At 42.8% G+C, this 16,070-nt stretch overlaps 2 protein-coding genes across 9 annotated transcripts in view; both read right to left on the bottom strand.

The window, feature by feature from the left end:
- Positions 1–16,070, bottom strand: part of HIVEP2 (HIVEP zinc finger 2) — a 194,198-nt gene that overhangs the window by 177,088 nt on the left and 1,040 nt on the right. For 2 of the 8 annotated variants that reach the window (XM_060753481.2, XM_060753486.2), the window contains exon 1: positions 13,193–13,412. The exons of 4 other annotated variants lie outside the window; for them this stretch is intronic. The gene's annotated coding sequence lies outside the window, so the exon portion shown is untranslated. Of the gene's footprint in view, positions 1–9,613; positions 9,712–13,192; positions 13,413–16,070 lie in introns of those variants that run through there. 2 more of the 8 variants (XM_060753483.2, XM_067466313.1) reach the window with 2 other exon arrangements.
- Positions 12,855–13,340, bottom strand: LOC137096926 (uncharacterized). The gene has a single exon (XM_067467504.1). The coding sequence runs from the start codon at positions 13,338–13,340 to the stop codon at positions 12,855–12,857; it is 486 nt and encodes a 161-aa protein (XP_067323605.1).

Here is a 16,070-nt window from a genome sequence, read left to right as displayed (position 1 = left end):
AGAAATTGGCAAATGACAATGCTAACTTCCTGGCAGGCAGCTTCGTCTGCTGCAACAAACTCTCTACAAACATACCAGTGACATGACTAATTTCACAGACCAGAAAATTTAAACATCATTTCATGCACAACCAGCTAGTCAAGGATGAGAACAAAGAAGCTGGATGTGAATGAGTATAAAAAGCTGGGTCTATCTTGGTTCCTCCTGATGTTCCTTTCCTAAATTCTCTTCTCCATCAGCAATTCCTTTTAATGGTGTGGGTGTTATACATCAGTAATAATGGTGAAATGAAGCCCCTTTCCCCATTGCTTTTTAATTACCAATTCCAGAGTCAGTAGCAAATAGAATCCCTCTCACACATACACACATCAAGTTACATAGTTTTCAAGGCCAGCTAAATAATTCTAATGCAGAAAACCCACAAACCTTTGTGTATAAAGGTATGTTGTTGTTGTTGTTTTGTAAAACAGCCTTCTGAATGAAAAAAATGCATTTTGTATTTTAAAAATGTGTTTTGATGAACTAATGGTTGTTATTTTCAGAAATACCTGAGATACAAAAGGTTTTGTGTCAGTTGACCAGTTTTGCAACACTGCGTCTCTGCATGTCAAGACACTCTTGCTTGTTGAGGATGACAAAAATTGTGAGTATTCCTTAATTTCAAGCTGCAAGCTTGCCCAAAATGTCTCTTTTGGGCAAGCTTTCCCCAGTCTGTCACCATTCAAATGTAATGGACTACAATTCCCTTCACTCTCAATTAGCATGGCAGAGCTAGCATGGAGAGCATCGAGTGGATAGTCTAGGTTCCAGGGCTACCAGTCCTACAATGTGCTAAACTGTCCATTCACAGGGCCAGCTTTACCATGTTTTTTCTGCTCCCCCTGTCAATAATGCTGTCACTAAGTTACTTCTGTATAATTACATCCTCGCTGGCCCATGATATTTTCACTTCTGTAATTCCAACACCTGTTGCCTCCCTCACACAACCTCTGCATTTGAACTTCCTTTGCCCAAATGATTTAACCATCTGTCTTTTGATAAGTCTATAAGCATCCCTACCCTTCTACCTAATCCAGAGTTACTCCTGATCTCAAGGACTGTGACATTTTTCAATTAGCTGTTTTTCACTGTTGTCTGCTGTTTCCTCTGTCTTTTTTCTAAAATTCATTAACTGCCTGCTTTTCTACTTCCTCACTCTTCTGTCAACTCTACAACTTCATTTCAACCTCTTTGCTATATCTCTCTCTCTCAATCTCTCTCTTTTTGGCATCTTAGATCCAGAGAATCCTTTTGCATCCTTAGCCTGCCTCATGTAATACTTTAATTCCGAAGTGGCAGTTTTTCTTTCCTTCATCGAAGCTGGACTATACTATTTGGCTTCCTGAATATTTGGTACTGCCACATTAATTCATTCAGGATCAAAAGAGGCTTCACTGGTACAATCTCAACATATTATCGATGACTCTGATTAAGGAGGAGACTGCAAAACAGGGGTTTGCAATAAATTGTTCTAAGTAGCTGCTGATCTCTAATGCCAAACTTTTGGCACAGCACAGCTCACTATGTAGACTGGAAACTTTTCTTTACGTCACAGCTAATCTTTTATGTCCATCTGTGGTAACATGGAGAACAGTATCCCATACATACAACTAAACTCCTGTGCACAAATGGCTCATCAAGTAACAGACACCATGCAGATTGCTTTTAAGCAGCTTCCTAAATAGGTAAACCAGCCTCACACCTGTAAAAGTTCTCTGGAGAAATGTTCACTGAATAAAGTTAGGACAAAAAAAAAACAGTTAAAAACTACTGACATTCAAGCTTTGTAACCTGAACAATATTTTAACTGCTCAACAGTAAATCAGAATCAAATATATATTTTCTGTTCTCAAAACATATTGACAGTCAGCAGTAATATATGGAATCCAAATAACTTCAACACCTCACTTCTGTTTTTAAAAGTTTCAAATATAGATGACTTGTCTTGTATTTACAGCATTTTCTATGCCACATAACTGATCTTATCAAGGCAACGCCTACACTGTCCCCCGATTTAAATAATCAAGAAGACAAGGCTGTTTAAAACAGAATTCCATACTTACTCATTCATCTCTCTCTCTCTCTCTCTCTCTTTTTTTTTTTTTTGAACAAGCATGCATACTAATTGGTTGCTATAACAAATAAACCATATCTGTTTGCAACTAAATAGAGCCTTTATACTATTCAGGAACATAATCCAAAACCTCTGCTTATACAGCCCACATGCCTTTTGCACTACTGTTGTATCTGCTTAGAGAATCCATTGTCAAATTAAGGATTTTTGTTTTGCTCCCCCTACACATGTGTAATGCTACTGAGCAAGATCACTTATGAGATAGCTCAGGATGAAATGTTCGCCACACATACAGGGGAGTGAGAGCCATTGGGGATTGCCTTTGAATAGACATATCAACACTAAATTTCAAGTGCCCTGCTTTTTTCTAAGACTGAAAGTTATTAGACAAAGCAGTGTTTCTTCATAAAGTTATCCATGTTCTTTTTATTGATGATCTAAATGAGGGAAAGCTGTGACTCTTAGCCTGATTCCAGGCAAGTCGGCAAAGCTTGAAAAAAAAGATAAGAAAGGTATTAGGAAATCCAAAACACAAAGAAGCAAAACAAGACATGGGGAGCCCTCTGCAATTGCTCAGACCTGTGACAACAGCTAAACAATATGGCATTGTCAAGTTTACTGGTCTGGGTATATAAAAATGGAAGAAGAAGAAGAAGAAGAAGAAGAAGAAGAAGAAGAAGAAGAAGAAGAAGAAGAAGTTGTCAAAGGAGAAGAACTGAAAGAGGAATCCCCACCTCCTTTTGACTATGACCCTGCCCATTGCTCCCACCAGCTTATCCCAAAGGAGTGAAATCCTTAACAGAAATAAAGCCTTACTTCCACCTGTGGTCTAAATAACTCTGACTTGCACACCAATTTTCCACACACTAGTGGGGTGCATTCCTTTCCTTTCTATTTTTGATTGACTATACTTTAGTATGACACATAAACACTTAAACTGTAGTTTGTTGAAACAAGGCAATGTTTGAAATTAGCGTGTTTCAAACCACTGACACTTAACACTGATCCCAATTTCTCATATTTGAGCAAAGCAAAAGCCACGATGAATCAAAAACTTCCAAATACTCCCTGAAGAACTTTCTTCAGATGTTTTGGACTTCGGCTCCCAGAATTTCTGACCAGTGAACAAATTGGCTGGGGCTCTTGGGAGGCAAAGGTCCAGACACCTGAAGGGCCAGAGGTTGAAGAGGCCTGGTTTACACATACCTCCTCCAAGATGAACTGAACCACGTAAACTGGGCTTTACAGGCCAATGGATACTCCACCACAGACATCAGAAGAGCTTCAAGACCAAGAACAAGCCACGAGAGTAAAAACAAAGATCCGCCCAGAGGAAAAGTGTTCTTCCCATACATCAAGGGAACCACTGACCGCACAGGGAAGCTGATGAGGAAACACAATCTAAAAACTATCTACAGATCCACTAAGAAAACCCCACAAATGCTACATTCAGCAAAGGACAAGAATCCTCTCACTTCTGCAGGTCCACTGTATATCATGCAGCTGTAGACAAGTCTACATAGGGACCACCAAATGCAGCATTGCCCAAACACGAATCAAGGAACATAAAAGGCACTGCAGGCTACTTCAACCAGAGAAGTCAGCCATAGCAGCACACCTGATGAACCAACCTGGACATAGCATATTATTTGAGAACATGAGTTCACATTTTGGGGGTATTCATGGACACAGCATTGAACCTGAAGGCCCAAGTTTTGACAGTGGCTTGGAGTGCCTTTGCATGTTTTAAGAGTATTTGCTGGCTGTATTTGCTCCTTGAGATACTGGTACATGCCTCAGTTACATCCTGTTTGCATTACTGCAATGTGTTCTACATGTAGATGCCTCAAAGAGTATTCAGAAATGCTGTCTGGTTCAAAAGCTAAAGCCAGGGACTGGCTATGTGGAGTGTACAACCAACCACCCCTTTTGGAAACAGCCCTACTGGCTGCCAGTTTATTTCAGAGTACAATTCAAAATGCTTCTTATGATCTCTGAAGCCCTATACGGCCCTGGTCCAGGATATTTGGCTAATCCCTGCCCAGGCCCTAAGATTCTCAGGAGAGCCCTTCTCTAGATCCCACCTCCATCTCAAACTCGGTTGGTGGAAATGAGGCAGCAGGCCCTCAACTCTGGAACTTCCTGACTAGGGAAGCCAGAATGACCCCTCCCTATTTTTAGGCAGACTTTTAAAGAAAAACATTCTAAGACCATGTCAAGTGTGTTGTGTGGTGTTTTTATGTATTTAAAAGGTTGTTAATGGTTTAAACAGTTTAAAGTGTTTATTCTTAAATGATGTTTGGTTTGGGTTGCCATGAGTTTTCCAGATGTTTGGTTTAATGCTATATTAATGTTTATAGTTTTAGATTTTAACACTATATTACATTGTTTTTAGCACTTTTTGCTGCTTTGAGTCTCTATTAAGAGAAAAGCAGCATATAAATAAATATAATAATAGAAATAATAACAAGCACAACAACAACAATAAAAATAGTGTGGTAACCATTCTTTCTTTTATTATAGTAAAGGCTAAAATTTGATCTGTGGGCTACCCTAATACTGACTCAATGCTACCAAAGTTTACCTTTTCAAAATCTTTTCATTTTGCTTGTTTTTTCATTGACATAAAAAGCATATTAGTGTATCAGGCACAAAAAATCCACTGAGTGATCTTGAGCAAGTCACACTCTCTCAGCCTCAGAGAAGGCAAGGGCAAATCCATTTGAGCAACTTCTGTCAGGAAAATCCTGTAATAGGGTTACCATAAATCAGGAAAGACTTCAAGATCCACGACAACAAAGCAATGATTGAATATAAGATATTCAAGCAGATATGAGTACAATTACTCAACAAAGGCAACATGAATGCATATTTTCTGTGTTTTGTCTTCATGGTAACAAAGACTAAAAACAGGTTTCATATATGCAAAATTCTAAAAATCCTTTAGGACTGTTTTTTGCATTGTGGTCACAGCGTCTGGATTATGTGAAAATTATGAAACCATTTGTTTCCATTTTTCTACCACTTCATATTTACACCAATTGTGGAAAGGGGAAATGTGTCACTGTAGTCCAACTTGGATCTTTCAATGAATCACACTTTCAGCAAAGACTAAGCTAATTAAATCAAATCTATTTTGACCTTACTTCATGCTTTTGGCCTTCCTGTGTCCTTAACTAAGGTCTCCCTTTGATTGCACTCTTACAACAGTTCTTTTGTCTGGAATATGTGTGTCACTTTACCATCTCCCTGGCCTTTCATTGATTCCTCAACTATTTACAATGGTTGCCATCATGGAAGCATGCTGATAGTTGAACACTCATGCAGTTGACTAAATACATACTTTTCAAATAAAATCTAAACCATTTAAAAGAATAAACAACTCCCGAGTTACAAACATCCAACTTACAAACGACTCACCATCCTATCCTATATCACTTGTTTCCCTCATTTAACTATTTATTTTATTCATTTATGAAAAAAAATCTCAATAAAATATTTTTTAAAAAGAACAGGAGTGAGACAACAGGAAGTGAGAGAAACCTACTCCTCAGAAGGGAAATTCCCTTCTGAAAGAGTTATAATGGGGAAAAGGTGTTTCTGCTGAAGCTTTATCACCAATCCTTGCTTCCTCAACAAGCCAAATTTTTCAAAATCCAATTGTTACAGGGACAGAAAGTGAGGCAAAATCTTCCAAACAGGGCACGGACAGTAAAACAAGTACCACAGGGATGTTAATCCTTCCCTATGCTATCCAAAGCGCTCTCTCTCTCTCTCTCTCTCTATATATATATTTATATATATATACACACACACACACACACAAACACCTACCTATAAAACTCACCTTGTTTGTAACTTGGAGACTGCCTGTATTTTCAATTTTCTCTGTAATCTGATTGTTGGGGAAAGGCTACCTGGTATTCTCCTCAGATGTTTTGGACGACAACCTCCATTGGGCCAGATCCATGCAGCCTATAAACCACAGTTTTCAAAACCGAAGTCCAATTTCTATTTCTGTTTCCTGTTATACCCTCATTTTTGTTGTTGTTGTTCATTCGTTCAGTCGTCTCCGACTCTTCGTGACCTCATGGACCAGTCCACGCCAGAGCTCCCTGTCGGCCGTCACCACCCCCAGCCCCTTCAAGGTCAGTCCAGTCACTTCAAGGATGCCATCCATCCATCTTGCCCTTGGTCGGCCCCTCTTCCTTTTGCCTTCCACTTTCCCCAGCATAATTGTCTTCTCTGGGCTTTGCTGTCTCCTCATGATGTGGCCAAAGTACTTCAACTTTGTCTCTAGTATCCTTCCCTCCAGTGAGCAGCCGGGCTTTATTTCCTGGAGGATGGGCTGGTTGGATCTTCTCGCAGTCCAAGGCACTCTCAGAACTTTCCTCCAACACCACAGCTCAAAAGCATCGATCTTCCTTTGCTCAGCCTTCCCTAAGGTCCAGCTCTCACATCCGTAGGTTACTACATGGAATACCATGGCTTTGACTAGGCAGATCTTTGTTGCCAGTCTGATGTCTCTACTCTTTACTATTTTATCGAGACTGGACATTGCTCTCCTCCCAAGATGTAAGCGTCTTCTGATTTCCTGGCCACAGTCTGCATCTGCAGTAATCTTTGCACCTAGAAATACAAAGTCTGCCACGGCCTCCACATTTTCTCCCTCTATTTCCCAGTTGTCAATCATTCTTGTTGCCATAATCTTGGTTTTTTTGATGTTTAGCTGCAACCCAGCTTTTGCGCTTTCTTCTTTCACCTTGATTAGAAGGCTCCTCAGCTCCTCCTCGCTTTTGGCCATCAGAGTGGTGTCATCTGCATATCTGAGGTTGTTAATGTTTCTTCCAGCAATTTTCACCCCAGCTTTGCATTCATCAAGCCCCGCACATCGTATGATGTGTTCTGCATACAAGATAAAAAGGTTGGGTGAGAGTATGCAGCCTTGCCGTACGCCTTTCCCAATCTTGAACCAGTCTGTTCTTCCGTGGTCAGTTCTTACTGTTGCTACTTGGTCTTTGTACAGATTCCTCAGGAGAGAGACAAGGTGATTTGGTATCCCCATACCACCAAAAACTTGCCACAATTTATTATGATCCACACAGTCAAAGGCTTTAGAATAGTCAATGAAGTAAAAATAGTTGTTTTTCTGTAACTCCCTGCCTTTCTCCATTATCCAGCGGATATTGGCAATCTGGTCTCTCGTTCCTCTGCCTTTTCTAAACCCAGCTTGAACATCTGGCAACTCTCGCTCCATGTATTGCTGGAGTCTTCCTTGCAGGATCTTGAGCATTACCTTACTGGCATGAGAAATAAGGGCCACTGTACGGAAGTTGGAGCAGTCTTTCGCATTTCCCTTTTTTGGTATGGGGATATACGTTGATTTTTTCCAGTCTGATGGCCATTCTTGTGTTTTCCATATTTGCTGGCATATGGCATGCATCACCTTGACAGCATCATCTTTTAAGATTTTAAACAGTTCAGCTGGGATCCCGTCGTCTCCTGCTGCCTTGTTGTTAGCAATGCTTCTTAAGGCCCCTTCAACCTCACTCCTCAGGATGTCTGGTTCTAATTCATTCACCACACCGTCAAAGTTATCCTCAATATTATTATCCTTCCTATATTATCCTTCCTATACCCTCATTTTACTGGGTCTATTTTCTTCCTCCTCCACATATCCAGTCCTTCATTTTTCATACCTTCAAGCCAGTTCCAACTTCACAATTTTCAGGCCATTTCATCCCCCACAATCCATATTTTTCCAAGATCTGTTCTTTCTTAAAAGAACTTGTGAATTACTCATATCAATGATTGCTATATTATCCACAGTTCGCTAAACATATTCCCAGCCAACAACATCAAAACAGCATTAAAAGAACCCAAAAGCCACTGCAGTGTCACATCTTGAGGAATGGTACTGAATGTGAAGGTGAAGATTTAAATCCACACTGAGAAAAAGTAGTTCATGGAACATCCTTGTCTCTCAGTTTAATTTTTGTTGCAAGGCTACAAACCATACTGATAATTCCTTTGAAGAACAATAGAAAATAAATGAAGTAGATAAGTGTGAAGGATTCCTCTTCTAGAAAATGAAAAGATGTGGCTTTACCAACCCACCTGCAAAGTTGCTGTAAGCAATATTAACACAGAGGGCTTATGTCAAAATGCCTGTGAAGATGTCACACAAAAGAGTGGCCCTATCGAAACTCCAACAAGCCTATATAAATTTCTTCCTTCGTGGCAGGACATGAAACAACTAGGACAATGGTCAAGTTCAAGCTCCACAGGATAATGTATATACACTAGCAAAAACACACTTCACATTTCACCTTTATAATCTCTCCTTCCTAATTAAACTTTTTTTTTTCATTTAATCAGTCAAGTTAAAAGCAGTTTGTAATTTTGGTTCATATCCTGTCAACATTGCTTGAGGAAGGTGAAATCAAGTCTACCCAAATTTTCTGTAACATCTAAAATAGAACTGCATCAAAAAAAGCTATGCAATCATATTAAAATAAAGTACATCAAATAATCTGGCCATGCCTTACACCAGTGGTTCTCAACCTGTGGGCCCCCCAGATGTTTTGGCCTTCAACTCCCAGAAATCCTAACAGCTGGTAACCTGGCTGGGATTTCTGGGAGTTGTGGGTCAAAAAACCTGGGGAACCACAGGTTGAGAACCACTGCCTTACACAATAGCCAATACATTCATCACAGAAACCATACAACAGATGCCTACTCTCCTATTCCTCATATTCCATGTGTATAAATCTTACTATATATAAGAAAGGCACATTGAAAATGTAAAAGAAAACTCAGAGAACATATTTACAAATTTGAAGCTATGACACTGTCCAGTCCAAGTGTATGACACTTTCAAAGCAATGCTAAAGAACTTTCCATTCTAAATTAATTTCACTTTTACTGTCAACATGTATCCTATATGGGTTTTTTTAAATAAATATATTTGTTCAGATTCCAAATCCAAACACAGATTCCAAAATCAAAATTTCACTTGTCTTTCAAATAAATGATCAATTTTGCCACTAACAAGCCTATGTACCTTTTTTTTTCCTGTTGCAATTTAATTATATTTTGAAATCAAATGCATATTATGACCAGGGTTTTACCAGTGTCAATGGAGTAATTCCTACAGACATTAACAGCAAGAGCTTTCAAGGACAGGACAACAGCAGAATAAGCAGATCTATAATAAAAGTTTAGACACTTCCCCTCTGAAGCAATATTAGAGCCTGTATCTTTCTTTGCACTACACAGTCATGGCACTATGATTCCACCTTAATTGCTATGGCTACAACCTATGAAACCCTGGGATTTGTAGTATAGTGAGGGTCAGGAACACTCTGGCTTAGAACTATAAATATCTCTCCCTCTGAGATAGTAGCCTTGTTGAGACGCCATAACAAGAGTAACAGTATGGTCTGATGTTGCAAAGTTTTGCATAGACACCAATTTGATTAACATGAAAGATAAACAAACCTGAATATGGAGCATATTCCGTCCTTGCAAATTAGTTAGCCTTCCACCATTGGGGAGCTGAGGCCCTGAACTCAGCTGCAACTGCATTGGTCACAATGCTATATGACAAGCCACAACATGTAAACAGAAAGAAAAATGCACTAATTGCTTACTTTCACTCAGCAAAACATCTCTTGTGACATTTATAGCCTCTCAGATTCAAATATTTCAATTTAATTCATATATCTAATAATGAAGGCCTCATAATCATTTCAAGAGGAGGGAATACTGAACTGGTAACTTGTGACCCAAAAACAACTACATAAACTCGACAGACTGTAGAATAATACCTTTAATATTACATGGAGCATTCACAAGAACTTGGCAATATTCATGCATAACTTGTTGAACAGAATGTATACAATTTAAATCAGGGATGGGCAAACTCGGGTCCTCCAGGAATTTTGGACTTCAACTCCCACTATTCCTAACAGCCTGAGATCCTTTCTTTAAAGGCCTGGCGCTGTTAGAAATAGTGGGAGTTGAAGTCCAAAACGCCTGGAGGGCCCAAGTTTGCCCATGCCTGATTTAAAACAAGATTGTTACACAAAATGGGGATGCTGAAAAATACATTACTGGATAAATAAATAAGCCATTAGCCACATTCAGGACACATATGCAAATCCTTAGATTAGGCCTCTCTTACTGGATCCGTACTAGATATTTTTGCATGTTCCCCTTAAGAGATATTCTAAACAGCAGATACCATCTTCTCTTTCACACACCTCTCTGTAGTTCATTTCTTTTATGGGCGGGGACAGAAAAATAATATTTATTGTCCATAGAGACACTGCAGGTAAGGAACTGTATTCAAAGGACTCCTTTGGGAACCAGAAAACCACACGTACACTAATCTGAAGACTATGTACCTGGTGCAGCAGTGGTCCAGTATAAAGCCTGGAATTTCTGCTTCAGATATTAAATTTCCATAAGTACCAAGACACAGGATGAGTATCCCTTCTATCACTGGTTCTCAGCCTGTGGGATCCCAGGTATTTTGGCCCACAACTCTCAGAAATCCCAGCCAATTTACCAGCTATTAGGATTTCTGGGAGTTGAAGGCCAGAACATCTGAGGACCCACAGGTTAAGAACCATTGCCTTATAAGAAATGCTCCAAAGTCCAAAACACCCCAAAATTTAATCCTCGTGAGTTGTTTAGACAGTGCCACCTTTGCTTTCTGGTGATTTGATGTACATAAACTTGATTGCACGCACAAAGGCATTTATAAAAATTGTGTATAAGGCAATTTATAGAAAGTATACAGGAAAAGTTGTGAGTTTTCCAAGATGTATGGCCATGTTCCAGAAGCATTCTCTCCTGACATTTCGCCCACATGTACAGCAGGCATCCTCAGAGGTTGAGGGCTCTGTTGGAAACTAGGTAAGTGAGGTCTGGGGTAGGAGAAAGAGCTCTTTGTCTGTTGGAGGCAAGTGTGAATGTTACAATTAATCACCTTGATGTCCAGGTTGGGTCATCAAGTGCTCTGCTATGGCTGACTTCTCTCGCTGAATTAGTCTGCAATGCCTTTCATGTTCCTTGATTTGTGTTTGAGCATCGCTGCATTTGATGGTCCCTATGTAGACTTGTCCACAGCTGCATGGTATAGGGTAGACTCCTGCAGAGGTCTGAGGGTCCCTTTTGTCCTTTGCAGATTGTAGCATTTGTTGGATTTTCTTAGTGGGTCTTTAGATAGTATGTAGGTTGTGTTTCTTCACCATCTTCCCTATGTGGTCAGTGGTTCCCTTGATGTATGAGTGGATGTTTGCCTTTACTCTCGGGGCTTGTTCTTGGCCTTGCAGCTCTTCTTCTCTTCATCCAGAGAAGTCAGCCATAGCAGAGCACTTGATGAACCAACCTGGACACAGCATATTATGTGAGAACACAGAAATGCTGGACCACTCTAACCACCATATCTGACAACACAGAGAAGCCACTGAAATCCAAGCATGTGAACAATTTCAACAGAGAGGAGGAAACCAGGAAAATGAACAAAATCTGGCTACCAGTATTTTACAAAACCCTCTAAAATCAGGACAGTAAATAAAGAACAACACTCTGAAAACAGGGGAATTCTAGACATAAAACAATCAGCTAACACCTCCCAACCAGGATTCCCCCAGGCAGCAATCAGCCAGGCCTTGAAGCAGCAAGGCTTTGAAATGGTAATCAAGGTGTATTGTCGAAGACCTCACTACCTCTGAGGATGCTTGCCATAGATGCAGGCGAAACATCAGGAGAGAATGCCTCTAGACCATGGCCATATAGCCCGAAAAAACCTACAACAACCCAGTAATCAAGGTGAGTAATTGCAACATTCACCCAGACAAGACTTCTTTTTCCCACTCTGGACCTTCAACAGATATACAAACCTCCTTTGCCTAGTTTCCAATATACCTCACAACCTCTGAGAATGCCTGCCATAGATGTGGACAAAACATTAGGAGAGAATGCTTCTGGAACATGGCCATACAGGCTGGAAAACTCACAGGAATCCAGTGGTTCTTGCCTTGAAAGCCTTCAACAACACAGGAGACATGAATTTTGTATTTAAACTTGGGTCCCATCTCCATGCAATGTTACTGCATACATATATTACCAGTGTGGTGTTTATTTATAACCTGCTTTTCTCTCTTAAAGGAGATTCAGAGCGGTTCACAACATTGACAGCATATATATATATACAAACACGGGTATTCCAAAATCCTGAAGGGGGGAATCGAAACCCCCAAACCCTCCCCCTCCCCAAGAATTTGGATCAGGGACAGCCAACCTGCAAGGAACACATTGGGAGGGAGAAAGCCACAAGGGCCGCCTCTATGTATGCCTCCCTCCTTCCTTCCTTCCTCCCAAGGAAAGGACGCCAGGAGGCAGCTCCCTCCCCCCCCCCCCCCCTTATTTCCAAAGAGATGTTTCAGGGCAGGAGCCCCAGCGGAGCAAGCCTGGATGGCTGTGTCTGCCGGCGTTACATAACCGTACCCAAACATCCATATGCACTGCTCTTATATAAGGGGAAAGGGCATTGCTTTGCGAGAAGGCGGCGAAGGAAAGGGGGAAGAGAGGGAAGGAAGGAGGAGGAGAAGGGCTTTCGCGGGGAGCCCCCACGCACAGGGAGGCAGCTGCAGAGCCCCTCGTTCACCCCCTTCCTGTGGCTTTTCCACGTCATGGAACATTCCCGGAACGGGCCAACGTCCCACCCACTTCAGGGAACAGACACAGAGGCGCAACGCGCACACACACACAGCTCGCCTTCCTCCTCCTCCTCCCTCCTCTTCCCCCCTCCTCTTCCCCCCTCCTTCCTCCGGTCCACAGCCGTCGCCTCCCCCGCACGGCCAGCTGCTGCCACCGCCAGCTTCTTCCTCTTCCTCGCCCCCGTTCCTTTTCCCTCTTCCTCCTCCTCCTCCTCCTCGCAAGCGCTCTGCCAAGTCACCCTTCTTCCGACGCAGGCAAACGCACTGCAGGGCGGGCTTGGGGGGGGGGGGGGGCTGCTGTGGCCCTTCCCGCCTCGACCCCTCCGGCCTTCCCTTCCTCCCTCCCTACCTGGGCGCCTCCGAGAGCCGAGGCAGCGCTGCGTCCTCTCCCCTGCGTCCTGCCTGGCGCTCTTCTCCTCCTCCTCCTTCTCCTCCTCCGCTTCTCCTGCCTTCTTCTCCCTCCTCCTCCTCCTCCTCCTCGGCTCATTAGTAACCATGCAGAGCCTTCTGCCGCTTCTTCCCCACAGGAGGAGGCGATTACGCAAGGCAGCAGCCCGCGCCTCATCTGCATACACTTACATGCTGGGTATTCCCCACATTCCCCGGGAGCAGAAGCAGGAGGAGGAGGAGGAGGAGGAGAGGGAAAGGCCGCGCGCGGAAGACCTTCGCCTGGGCCACCTCTCGCCCTCCCTCTCCCTCTCCCTCTCTCTCCCTCGTTCACACTGGAGAGGGGAAGAAGCGGGTTGTTCCTTGGCTAGCAAAGGGCTGGACTTCTCCGGTCTCCTTCCATCCCTCACTAACGTTGAGGGACAGAAGGTGGTTATCTTTCCCCACATTATTATTACGATTGGGTTGTTGTAGGTTTTTTCGGGCTATAAGGCCATGGTCTAGAGGCATTCTCTCCTGACGTTTCACCTGCATCTATGGCAAGCATCCTCAGAGGTGGTGAGGTCTGTTGGCAAAAGGGTTTATATATCTGTGGAATGACCAGGGTGAGACAAAGGACTCTGCTGGAGCTAGGTGTGAATGTTTCAACTGACCACCTTGATTAGCATACAATGGCCTGACTGTGCCTGGGGCAAACCCCTGTTGAGAGGTTATTACAATTATTACTAGCTGTCCCCTGCCACGCGTTGCTGTGGCCCAGTCTGTGTATATATGTGTGTGTATATATGTGTGTGCGTGTGTATATTTGTGCATATGTGTATATATATGGTTTTGTGTATGTGTTGTAATGTATTTTTTATATATTTTTTGGCTTTTAAGTCTCTCCTGTTATGTTTTTCGGTGTCTTATGAGTGATGGTCACTCATTGGCCTGACAAGTGTCATGTGTCCAAATTTGGTGTCAATTCACCCAGTGGTTTTTGAGTTACGTTAATCCCACAAACGGACATTACATTTTTATTTATATAGAAGACTAGCCATCCCCTGCCATGCATTGCTGTGGCCCTCAGAAAACAGAGGAATTCCAGGCATGAAACAATAGACAGAAGGGACATATGGAAAGGGACATTGATAGATGGAACAGAAGGTAGATGGATAGAACATCGGTAGGTAGATGGATGGTCAAAGGACACACACACATCTTTAAGGGACCAAAGGGGGCTGGGCTGGTTGACCTCTGGAGCTCACTTCCAACTGGTTGGCCATCTGTCAGGTAGGCTTCCTTTACCACCCAATGAGGTTGGACTGGATGGCCTTTGGGGCTCCTTTCCAACTGGATAGCCATCTGGCTGGAAGGCTTTGATGGTGTCTTTGCTGCAAGAAGTGGTTGGGCTGGATGGCCTATGGGACCCCTTTAACTACCATGGCTCAATGCTGTGGAATAATTCCAGGTGTAGACCAGGTAGGGACAGACTTGGGCCCTCCAGGGGTTTTGGATTCCAACTCCCACAATTCCTAACAGCCTTTCTAACAGACCTTTGGGTTTGGAATTGTTTTTGTCGGTGTGTTTTTCAGTGTGTTTTATGAGTGATGGTCACTCGTTGGCCTGATAGGTGTATTGTGTCCAAATTTGGTGTCAGTTCGCCCAGTGGTTTTTGAGTTATGTTAATCCCACAAACGAACATTACATTTTATTTATATAGATTATTATCCTCTGTTGTTGTTATTTCCCTCTGCTGTCTCCTTCCATCCCTCACTAACCTTATCCCCACATGATGATGATGATGATGATGATGATGATGATTCTCTGTTATTGTTTTCCTCTCCTGTCTCCTTCCATCCCTTGAGGGGTGGAAGGTGCTTATCTTTCCCCACATTATGACTATGATGATGATGATTATCCTCTGTTGTTGTTGTTGTTGTTTTCCTCTCTTAAAGGAGACGCAACACGCGGGGAAAGCGGCAAGGGCGACGGGAGGGAAGGAAGGAAGGAAGGAGGAGACCTCTGCAATGAGGGCTTGCCTTCGTCAACAGACGCGGCAAAGACGCCTGGAGAAGAAGACGTCGGAACATCCCCTGCAAAGTGCGGGGAGGGAAGGAGGCTTAGCTTGCCGCAAAGCTATTCCCGGCACATACACACACACAAACACGCGTGCAAGGGAACAGTGTGCGTGATATACACATGAAGTAGCTATCAGGACTGTGCATAACAGTGGATGTGTAATGTATTGTCGAAGGCTTTCATGGCTGGAAACAGCTGGGCTGTTGTGAGTTTTCCGGCCTGTATGGCCCTGTTCCAGAAGCATTCTCTCCTGACGTTTCAATTACACCTATGGCATGCACCCTCAGAGGTGGTGAGGTCTAGGTTGTGAGTTTTCCAGGCTGTATGGCCATGTTCCAGAAGCATTATCTTCTGACGTTTCACCTGCATCTATGGCAGCCATCCTCAGAGGTTGTGAGGTCTGGATTGTTGTGAGTTTTCCGGGTTGTATGGCCACGTTACTGAAGCATTCTCTCCTGACGTTTCGCCTGCATCTATGACACCCATCCTCAGAGGCTGCCAGAGATGCAGGCGAAATGTCAGAAGAGAATGCTTCTGGAACATGGCTATACAGCCCGGAAAACCCACAACCCAGTGATTCCGGCCAGGAAAGCCTTCGACACTACATAGTAGTGAGGTCTGTTGGAAACTAGGCAAGGGGGGTTGATGTATCTGTGGAATGTCCAGGGTGGGAGAAAGAACTCTTGCCTGCTTGAGGCAGGTGTGAATGTTGCAATTGGCCACAGAGAGAGAAGGTAGAAGCATATATACAAACGGCACAACAGCCCTATAAGCTCCCC

Source organism: Anolis sagrei, chromosome 1, assembly GCF_037176765.1.
Source record: "Anolis sagrei isolate rAnoSag1 chromosome 1, rAnoSag1.mat, whole genome shotgun sequence".
Classification (NCBI taxonomy): domain Eukaryota; kingdom Metazoa; phylum Chordata; class Lepidosauria; order Squamata; family Dactyloidae; genus Anolis; species Anolis sagrei.
Note: the sequence above shows the minus strand (reverse complement) of the source record. Positions and strands in the feature narration are given on the sequence as shown.

Coding starts and splice junctions, on each gene's coding strand:
- LOC137096926 (XM_067467504.1), bottom strand. CDS start 13,340: ATGGTTACTAATGAGCCGAGGAGGAGGAGGAGGAGGAGGGAGAAGAAG.